This window comes from Melanostigma gelatinosum (genome assembly GCF_949748355.1).
Source record: "Melanostigma gelatinosum genome assembly, chromosome: 11".
Taxonomy (NCBI): Eukaryota; Metazoa; Chordata; class Actinopteri; order Perciformes; family Zoarcidae; genus Melanostigma; species Melanostigma gelatinosum.
The window spans coordinates 1078797-1090181 of NC_136644.1; the positions used below are offsets into that span (position 1 = coordinate 1078797).

The 11385-nt window shown below is 45.8% G+C and overlaps 1 protein-coding gene across 1 annotated transcript; it reads left to right on the top strand.

Annotated features, from left to right (window-relative positions):
• The first annotated feature begins 1225 nt into the window (after positions 1–1225).
• pi4k2b (phosphatidylinositol 4-kinase type 2 beta) lies at positions 1226–11075 on the top strand. The gene is made up of 11 exons (XM_079277765.1): positions 1226–1711; positions 5019–5170; positions 5734–5814; positions 5913–6032; positions 7531–7662; positions 7783–7936; positions 8225–8313; positions 8650–8752; positions 9484–9617; positions 9704–9763; positions 9946–11075. Exons 1-11 carry the CDS (start codon positions 1366–1368, stop codon positions 10117–10119), a joined length of 1545 nt encoding a protein of 514 aa, XP_079133891.1. The 5' UTR covers positions 1226–1365; the 3' UTR covers positions 10120–11075.
• The last annotated feature ends 310 nt before the right edge of the window (positions 11076–11385 follow it).

Sequence of the window (11385 nt, forward strand, 5' to 3'; positions counted from 1 at the left end):
GGTGAAGGGGGTTATTGAGGGGCACTGTGAGGGCTGACGGAAGAGAGGCCATGGAATTACAGGGACACAAGAGAAGAGAGAGAGAGAGAGAGAGAGAGGAAAGTAAAATGCAGGGATATGAAATCAATGTGTTCGGTCTGGCATACCAAGGACTCTTAAACCTGCATTAACCCAACATGGGTCCCAAAGACGTGCAGCGCTTAATATCATGTATCAATATCTTTCCATGTGGTGGCTGCACTACAACAATTCGTTTGAGTTGAAAGGCAGGTCAGGAATCACTGCTCTGCTGGCCAGATCATGTCGACACATGATGAGAAACAACAAATTCAACAGCACCATTTCACATCAAAGAAAAGAAATAAGAACGTTTCTCAGGAAAAGTCACTTTGCATGGGACTCGACACTTTGCACTCGTCTTCTTCTGTGTATCACTGTCGACATCTGGTGGCCATAAAAGTTACCACATTTCAAAAGAAGGCATCAGTGTACTGTACTCGTTCAGTGTCTCGAACATGTTGAAGTATGACGATGAGTAGAATATCAAAATACAAGTGATATTTGTGTAAAAGAGCGTCGCTATTACCATGAAAGGAGTCTGGCCGTTACCTAAAATAATTCTGATTTGTGTGTCAAGATTTAGGGAAATTCGTCATGATAAAACCGAACAAAATAAGTCTTGGAGCTGCTTAACTTTGTCAAACTGATTTATAATGATTACCTGATGTTGATGTATGAATGAAGCATTCATTTTGGTATTGTTCACTATGTAAGCTTATTAAAACATGCGACAGAGAAGCAGCGGAGGGAAGGCAGCATTTTCAAAGCAGGCCGACAGATCAACCTCATTATTACCTGATGACTCAAAAAGCCATCGCAACTAGATTTGGCTGTAATTTGGCTGTAATGTAAAGTGTTTTGAAGACGTTGAACGCATCATTTATCGATTGTAAAACATTTGGTTCACACCCTACATTATATGTAGTCTATGACATGTGTGAATTAAATTATGAATCTTATTCGAGATGTGTTTTTTCTCGTGTCAAGCGCAAATTTGACCGAAAAATTGCTAACGTCTTCAAATTGCGCGAGTTCTGATTTCACGAGGAGCACCTGAAGGCAACTCTTGCCAGAAACGTAATTTCGTGGCGCGCATGCGCAGTGATCAACTAGGAAGCAGAGCAGACTATCTTGACGGATTATGTGGAGAAATCGGTGAAGGAAGCCGCTTCCGAATCATTTTTTGAGGGTTTAGATATTCGCGGAAATAAAGGAGTCTTTTCAAAATGGACGGCTGACAGCTTGAAGCAACAGTCGGTGTAATTTAATCAACATTGAATTGTATGTATTAAAAACTGAGCCACAATGATGTCAGAATGCGACCCGACGGAGGCAGAGAGGAGCGAGCCCGGGCTGGACACCGGAGCAGCAGCGGTGCCAGCTTCAGAGTGCCACTTTCACTCCGCAGACCCTCCGAAGGTGTTGTTTGACAGGAACGGGATAGGTCTGGGGCTGGTGACGAACCTCGGAGGTGCTGTTCGTATTTCGGACTCGTGTGAAAGCGTCCTCACCGAGCTGGAGACGGACGGGTCTGGCGAAGAGGCGCTGTTGTTACCGTGCTCCGCAGGAAGCTCGTCGTCTCCGCGGGGTGTGGGAGAGAAGCGCAACAGGCACAGCTCGTCGTCGGATAAAGACACCCTGGCCTCCCCAGGTAACTGCTGTGGATCAATGCCACCGAGATCGAATGACCGGAAGTACACACACGGGTAGTTCAGTTAGGTCAGAGCACGCGCAATGTCTCATGCATGTGGTTGAACCAGCGCAACATGACTTCTTGTTAGATGTGTAGATAACAGTGAATGCCACGTGGCCACACGGTTTGATGCCTTTGAAGTCCTCTGAGGAGTGTTAACCGGTCTACCGGGGCTCTCCACAAGGAGCTCGTCAGTGGCCCCTGGAGGGTCTTGGGTCTGATTTGGGGGTCTTAAAGCGTTGCTTGTTGATAGGATGTAAAGCAGTAACTTGTTGCTCTGCTCAGTAGGAAAGTACCCAGTTTCTAAGCAACACAAACGACTCTGAATGTTATGCAAACTATCCATAAGCCGTCATGGTGCATTGAATGCATCAGGCTGGTGTTTGCGTGGTGTGAAGAGTCTGTACCTTGTGTTCCCAGTGAGCTGATGTAATAACATGTTATCTTCTCTGTGCATGATGTCAGCTGCCACTTCGACCTGGTGACCCGAACAGTCAACAGTAACTGTGTTTAAAAGCGTTCCTGTGTTAATGCCAATCCAGCTCAAGCAGCTTTTTAAGCAGATGTCCTCCTCAGCATGGATGGAGACTTAGAGAGGTTGTTGTTCTGTTGCTTATCTGTTGCCAGACTTGCATAACTGCAGCACTAGATTTGGACTATATATAAAGTTAAAGATGGTGTAGTGGACAACAAAGAAAAGGTGATCTGTTCACCATGGAAGCAGCATATATGCTGACCTAACTACTACTGGGACTAACACTACCCACCCTCAAACCACCCACCTTCTCTCCCCCCCCCCCATTTCCTCCGGCCTTTCAGAGTAATAATACAATATCAGGACGAAGTGTGACTCCTACTTTGTAATGCACAGAACAAAAACACGTGTTGTGGTTGTAGACCTGAGCACTGTGTCGCTTTGTATGATATTAAATCTCACAGTTCCACCATGAAACATGGTGCTAAACCGTAAGAGCTGAAAATTACATTCATATAATCTGCCAAACTGAATTCAGCCTTGGTTCACCCGTTCACACTGTCCATGAGTACTGATCGCAGGGAGCAATGTGACGTTATCTTATTTTAAAGTTATGCAAAAGACATTTAAATCTTGCATACGTTGGAACATTGAATTGTAACGAGTGAAACGCGAATGAGTCCAGACTATGAGCTGCCGGTGACTTGGATTTCCCAGAGTGCAGTGTTGCAACATCTCACACACGGTGTGCACTGCAGGTCAGCAGGTCTCTGGAGCTCTGCTGTGCCCATTAACTGACCCGAGACATTAAATATACACCAGGCCTTTGTGCAAGCAAACAGTACCATGAGGAGGATGAAGAAGAGGGACTGTGGGAGAGTGAAAGTAAACACGCGTGTTTACTTTCACTCCAACGTTCACAGGGGTGAAAGTAAAGAGACGAGCGCAGTGACATTATCGCAGACGTTCATCAGCAGCACGATCCAGTGCAAGCACACATCCGTCAGCAGGCAGGACGGCTGAATACACACGCTGAACCTATTGGTGGGACTGAAACGATGAAGATAAAGTATTGTCAGCTCTGTTTTACACACAGAGACACTGCATTGTAACTCAGAGGCCCTCCGCAGCACTTTATCACCATCTGTCTCTGTGGTGACACCTTGTTATATTAATCTTAATGTTTTTAAATATCAATCAGCTTCCCTGCAGATCACCAACAGTACAGAACACGAGTCATTGGACCCCCAGAATGCACAATAATGACCTACATACACAACATAGTGTGTGATAATGTTTCACCACTAATCAGCATCAAGCTCATGTGAACTGTGCGTGTCAGTCGACAGTTTGATTTTTCATACCGTATATCGGCGAAACTATATTTAGTTTGTACTTTAATGGAAAGTTGGTTGATCATCGCTGGTCCTGCCGGTGAAGTTAGTCCTGGTCATAAAATCTCGTGCTCTACTTTCAGGATGATTTTAATATTTCTACAGTATAAACTAGGCTTACCAAGTACCAGATGGAGCAGAACACACGAGCACAGCCTCTGTTCATACATTATCTTGGTTGCTGCCTGGCACTACTTTGAGTTGCACCTCATGCACGGAGCGTACATCATAAAACATGCATCAGTGTGTGGCTTTTAGATCCCTCTGAACATACTGAGGATACCGCCACAGCAACAAAGACAGTTGATGGAAGTCCTTTTATAGTCGCGATGTTAGTTAAAAGACTCTGACTATGACAGGACATTTTAATGTGTCGGTGATCCTGACATGAAATGATCCAAGTCCCTGAAATCATCTTTTCTATATCTTCCTCCTATTCCTTCCTTTTTAATGTGCTTCTCTCTCAGCCCCCCTTCAAGTAAGTTAGCTACAAAGCTATCTCTGGTTTCTCCTTCTCCCTTTGGGACAAAGCGTTCTATTAACTGTCCTCCCCCCTCCTCCTCCCCCGTGTCTGTGCCTTCACCCCACTGCTGATACAGAGCTATGGAGCCTTTCTGTCAGCTGACTGCTCCGTCCCGTGTGAGGAGGAGACGGTAGAGAACGTGTCGTATCATCGGGCCTTCATTGAAGGAATAATTAGCACTCAGTCTCAGATCTGCAAGGCAATAGAAAGCCATTTTCTGATGAGTTGCAGAGTCACAACATCAGCTCACAGATAGAAGTTAAATCCACCCGCCCAGTGTGTGTGTGTGTGTGTGTGTGTGTGTGTGTGTGTGTGTGTGTGTGTGTGTGTGTGTGTGTGTGTGTGTGTGTGTGTGTGTGTGTGTGTGTGTGTGTGTGTGTGTGTGTGTGTGTGTGTGTGTGTGTGTGCAGTTTGCATATTCTCTGTGCCTGTGTGGGTTTCATCCCGCAGTCCAAAGACATGCAGCTTTGGTGAGATGAATGTGAATGTGTGTGAGAGACGAGCCACCGGTCCTGTGAGTGCTGGGAACAGGTCCAGCCTCCCTGAACAGGATCAGCTGTTTAGAGGGTGGATGGATGGATGGCTCTAGTTGCCTCTCTCACATACACTGCTCATCATTTGCATGATGGGAGACAGTGGACCGGGTGAGACTGACCTGTGGATAGGCTTATGTCTACATGCTTATAGGCTTTTTTTTTTACAATCTGTGTTCACTTTAAAGCAGCTTTTAATAGAGCAATATCAGAGTTTTACTTCTAAAATGCAAAAGAATATTCATAACTGTTTGTAAATCTCATTGTTATTTTACTGCAGCACAGTCTGACTCCCCACATTGTGAACATGAATATCGATCTGATTTTCTTCCTGTTCCAGGCACCGGCAGTGGAGACTTTAACCATTTCCCCGACGATCCCGAGTTTGCAGATATTATCCAACGGGCGGAACAAGCTATCGAGAACGGCGCCTTCCCAGAAAGGATCTCCCAGGGTTCCAGCGGGAGCTACTTTGTCAAAGACCCAAAAGGGGTAAGGAGGGGATGCAGGAATCACACATTCATAGGATTATATACTCACTTTCCCCACTCAGATCCATCCAGCTGTGCAGACATTCTGTCTGCTGATGAAATGTGCCAGCGTTTGACTCTTAGCTTACTGTAAGCTGCCTATCAGGAAGGCCGCCATTGCTCTCAACCTGTCAAGCTGCTCAGAGGAGTGAGTTGGAAGGTTCGCAGGAGGAATCCGTCGTGAAGACTCTTTGAATAATGCAGCCAGCGAAGCTTGCCTCATGTAGCAGATGGCCGTCATGCACAGCTGGCATGTTTAATGTACACTGCGGGGAAATAAATTGATCTTTAACTTGTTAGCAGCGTCTCTGCCACTTTACATTTGTTGCTATAACTTTACACACCTGGCCTGTTGTTCTTTAATCTCGTTATTTAAAGGTCCCAGAAAATGAAAAATGTCACGTTCTGTCGCAGTGCTGTCCCAGTGTGTGCTCTACTCTCCCACAGTCTGCCATATACACCAAATATATGTTTAAAATGCATTTCTGATACAACGCTCTTCGTCATTCTCTTTTCCTTCCACAGAAAGTCATCGGTGTTTTCAAACCAAAGTCAGAGGAACCTTACGGTCACCTCAACCCCAAATGGACCAAATATTTTCACAAGGTACACTGTGTGTGTGTGTGTGTGTGTGTTCTCTGTGTGTGAACGATCTGACGGAGCACAAGCAGCAGTCTAAACCAGCTTTTCTTTCCTCTAACCAGCTGTGCTGTCCGTGTTGTTTCGGCCGAGGCTGCTTGCTGCCTAACCAGGGTTACCTCTCGGAGGCTGCTGCCTCACTGGTGGATACCAAACTCGGCCTGGGAGTGGTGCCGAAAACAAAGGTGGGGGCTCTGACTGCATGCATGTTATTGCAGTTCAACACATCCGCATCGAGGGCACCACTGTTCCTGCTTCCACACATGTCCGGAACCGGGGTATCGTTTTCGATCGAACCCTCTCCTTCGAACGCCACGTCAGTCACATCACAAAAAGCGCCTTCTTTCATCTGAAAAACATCGCCCGTCTATGCCCCTCCCTCTCCTCCACAGTCGCTGAAACACTCCTCCTCGCCTTCATCACCTCTCGACTGGACTACAGCATCCTGTACAGCTCACCCACCGAAATCATCAACAAACTACGATACATCATACATACAACTGTATACATGCATACAACTGTATATATGCATACATACAACTGTATACATGCATACAACTGTATACATGCATACAACTGTATATATGCATACATACAACTGTATACATGCATACAACTGTATACATACATACATGCATACAACTGTATACATGTATACAGTTGTATGCATGTATACAACTGTATACATGCATACAACTGTATACATGTATACAGTTGTATACATGTATACAGTTGTATACATGTATACAACTGTATGCATGTATACAGTTGTATACATGCATACAACTATACATGTATACATACATACATACATATACATGTACTGTATACATACATACATACATACATACAACTGTATACATGTATACAACTGTATACATGCATACAACTGTATACATGTATACAGTTGTATGTATGCATACAACTGTATACATGTATACAACTGTATGCATGTATACAGTTGTATACATGCATACAGTTGTATACATGTATACAGTTGTATACATTTATACAGTTGTATGCATGTATACAGTTGTATACATGTATACAACTGTATGCATGTATACATGCATACATACATACAACTGTATACATGCATACACACAACTCAGCTGCCCGTCTGCTGTCCCCCACCACAGATGACATCACGCTTTCTAAACCTCCACTTGCTCCCAAACAGCAAAGAATCCAGTTCAACATTCTCCTCATTGCATACAAAGCCCTTCATACCTTCTGACCTCCTGCACGACACGCTCCCACCGTAACCTCCTTACCCCCCTACTCTGTCCACCATCAGGCCTGGGGGGGCGGGGCCTCCTCCCTCTGGAACGCCCTCCCCCAGCACCTCAGACGTTCTCCGTCGCTTTAACACTGCACTTAACCTGAGAAGCTAGTTATGTTTCTATCATGTCATCTCTCTGCCTTCTTTATGTTGTTATTTGCCACATAAAGTACCTTTGAATACCCTTTTAAAGCGCTATACAAATAAATATATTATTATTACTATTGTCATCATTATTATTTATGGATTTGCAACATGGCCTCACAGTTTGACTGCACTCTGACTGAATTCTGAACTTGTGTAACTGTTTGGAAACAGAACCTTCAGTGAGCATCTGAATGGATGTGGTCAGAAGTCACGACTGTGAACCAGCGGTAACTGAGCGTCTTCTGCTTCATCAGGTGGTGCATCTGGCCAGTGAGACGTTCCACTACAGCGCCATCAACAGAGCCAAGTCCCGGGGAAAGAAGTACGCCTTGGAGAAAGTCCCCAAGGTGGGGCTCCGCTTCCACAGAGTGGGCCTGCCGCCCAAGGTAAGTCGGGGTGGAATGTCTCCACCCTTTAGCTGTTGTGTCGGAGCAATCAATGAGCAGCTCATCCCCGTGTGCTCCTGTGATGTGCAACTGTGTGATGAGGAGTGCGTCTGCTTCCAGGTGGGCTCCTTCCAGCTCTTCGTGGAGGGCTACCGTGAAGCGGACTACTGGCTGCGGCGCTTTGAGGCGGAACCTTTGCCGGAGAACATCAGGAAGCAGCTGCAGTCCCAGTTTGAGCGGCTGGTGGTGTTGGACTACGTCATCAGAAACACGGGTGAGGGTGTGTCTGTGTTTAAACAGTGTTTACTCAACTTAAACCCAGCGCTGCGGCGCTCCCCTCACCTTCATTGACTCACTGACTGGTACTGATAGAAATGACATTCATCATGTTTTACTGCAGTGAGTTTTGTCTCCAGTGTTCTTTTGTAAGTTCTCTCGTGTGTTTCACTCAATTAGAATATTTTCATCATGAGCAATCCTGTTAATAGCTGCATGCTTGTGGTCTTCCCTCACCTACAGATGTTTGTATGTTGTTTGTATGTAACCTCTTTGTTGTCCTCAGATCGAGGGAATGACAACTGGTTGATCAAGTATGAGAAGCCAGGAGGAGGAGGAGGAGGAGGAGGAGGAGGAGGAGGAGGAGGAGGAAAGGTGAGGTGAGGTTGAATCAACACTTACTGAGGGTGTGTTTAGACTCAGTCAGCAAATCCTCACCCTGCGTCATGCGATTAAACCGCTGGAATGCTGACACATTTTCAACAGTCTGCCACTCATTCGCACACACAGGCCTCATAGACTGACAACACACGCACATCGCAGGTCTGCAACACACCGTTGCTCCGGTGACTTTGCACGGTCTGACTCCCCATCAGCGATCATTATTTACCAATGAAGTGATGAATGAGCTGAAGTTGGTCATCTATCGTGGCAGTTATTCAGGGCTCTGGGCAGTCAATGACTCCTCTGATCCTCTTTCTCCTCATGCAGGATGCAGAGTGGCCAGAGAACAGCTCCGCCTCCTGCGTGAAGATAGCAGCGATCGACAACGGGCTGGCCTTCCCCTTCAAACACCCGGACGAATGGAGAGCCTGTACGTTGCTCTCTCTTCTCTCATCTTCTGTCTTCACTGATAATCGTGGAAACGGTGGTTGTTGACTTTCATCCTGGATTCATTTCTTTGTTGTCATTTAGTTTATAAAATGATAAATCCATCACGAGCTACCAGAGCGTAGAATGACGGCCTTTATTTATTGAAGTTGCAATGACGGCGTGACATTAATATCAATGTTATTAGCATCAGTTCTCATCATTTGTTAATCCGGTGAAACGGAGCAGAACGGTGTCTTTTAGCTTTAAAGTCGTTCTCAATCAGTCTTACTGAGACTGAGATGGTAAGCAAGAGCCAGGAGGAGTTAGCTTAGCATTACACCTGTGAATAGGAGGGAAGAGCTAGCCGGCCTTTCCAAAGGTAATAAAAGAAACAAAGAAGATTTAGTTGCTTTGTACAGTTTGAACAAACAGGATTTGACGTGTTGATGAGTGAGCGTAGATGATTCAGTTTATCTGGACAGAGCCAGCCTCCATGGTTCCCTGTGCCAGTGTTTGTGCTAAGCTAAGCTAACCAGCTGCTGCACGTAGTGCTATCAATCTTCCCTTATGAGCTCTCGACATGAAAGTGATTCAGTTATTTTAATTATCCGTCCATCAAATAGTTAACTTACTCTACATCTTAGTGCATATAGTTGTAGCCGGTTGTAGGAGAGGCTTTGACTGCAGCAGCATCATGACAGAGTCCTGAGTCCCGTGTCCTCCTTCCATCAGACCCGTTCCACTGGGCATGGCTCCCCCAGGCTAAGGTGAGCTTCTCCCAGGAGACCAGAGACCTGGTGCTGTCCCGCCTGTCGGACATGAACTTTGTCCAGGACCTCTGTGAGGACCTCTATGAGATGTTCAAGGTGCGAGTCCGCTTAAAACGTTCCTCTTCCCTTTGAGATTCTCCAATAGTTCTGTCAATAACAGGAGTTGCTGTTTCTCTCTTCAGGCGGATAAAGGCTTTGATAAAACCATGTTCGAGAGGCAGATGTCTGTAATGAGGGGACAGGTGAGACTCTGTTGTTCCTCTCAGCCTTTGTGTTCTTGTCTGTATATCCTACCTGCTCTCCCTTCTCTCTCCTGTGCCCTACTTACACTAAGTACCTAAGTACAATGGGGCAATGCACCAGTGCTCAGAAGGCAACCTGGCTTCTGTATGCATCACATGGTGAACCCTGCTTCTGTCTCCAGGTGTTGAATCTGACCCAGGCGCTGAAGGACGGGAAGAGCCCGATCCATCTGGTGCAGATGCCCCGGGTGGTGGTGGAGCGCAGCCGCTCAGGCGGTCACGGACGTGTGGTCACACTTGGCAACGCCTTCACACAAACCTTCCACTGCAAGCGCCCCTTTTTCACCTCCTGGTAGTCTGAGATGAGTGAGGAGGGCAGCTGTGGAGAGACTTCTGCAGCAGCTCTGTTCTCCTGAAGCGAGGGAGGAGACGCGGCGCTTGCACTGGAGGCTGCTCCTGTTTCTTTGCCGAGAGAAGAAATGACGACGCGGGAGAAGTGAGACGGAGACGTTTTGTGAAGAGAGAGCAGAGAAGCTTGAGTGATTGGTTTACCGGTGTCTCCTAGAGGCCCGGGGTCTGTTTGTGGTGACCGTTGTGACTTGATCGGATCATCTGTGCTTTGTTTATTGTTAGAAAGCAAAAAGGATTTTTTTTGAACCACCTAAAGTACCGACTGAAGCACCTCGCAAGGTCTCATAGTGGCACTAATGGCCAAAGAAGAATGTGTCCCGTATGTTTGGGAATGTAAAGGTTTCACAGATCTCTCCAGAAAGTGATTTATTTATTTGTCCATGAACCCGGGACAGTGTTGTCCCTCGCCTGGGATCAAGTCTCAAACTGTTTGTTTTGCCTTGTAGGAGTTCTTGTTCACAGGTAGATGTGAACGTGCACTGCTGGAGGTGTTTGACTGGTTCTACAGAGCTGGGTCACACTGCTCTTTACTCAGCGGCAGCCATCTGTTGCACAAACCCAGTGTCTTCACCCTTCACTGCCAAAACCATTTAACCGTTCAAGGAAGTGAACGCTGTTGAAACTTGAATATGAAATGTTGGGATGGAGGACGATGATGAACACGTTTGAATGTAATCTGTTTCCGTCTTCTATTCAGATTGTTGCTCCGGAACATTTCAACATGAGAACGCTGTAACGATGAATGTATTTGTTGTGTGAAATGTATTTAATTCGCAGCTTTCTCTTGAGCGTTGTCGGCCGTCACCTGTGCCCTTTATATTACACACCAGGAGGAGAAGACTGTTTCACACACCAGTGATGCCCTTCTGTTTTCTTATGTATGCATCTTGAAATTTATATTCCAACTCCATGATTGTATAAGAAAAGTTGTATATTTAACAGATGAAAAAATAAAATTTGGGAAATTTAAATCTTGTTTGTTGCCTTCAAACAATGTTGAGAAAGGTTTGTCCAGCAGAGCTCGGATGACTTCATGAAGCGTGACGGGTCAGTGACACCTGAAGAAGTAGCAAATCCGCTCAAACGCTCGAGGATTTGGCAATTTATCTTGTCGAATGACAAACAACGAATTGATTTTATTGTTATTGTTTCAGCATTCAGGGGAAACACAGATTCCATATATCATGTCATGGATGGTTCTGGAAACACCT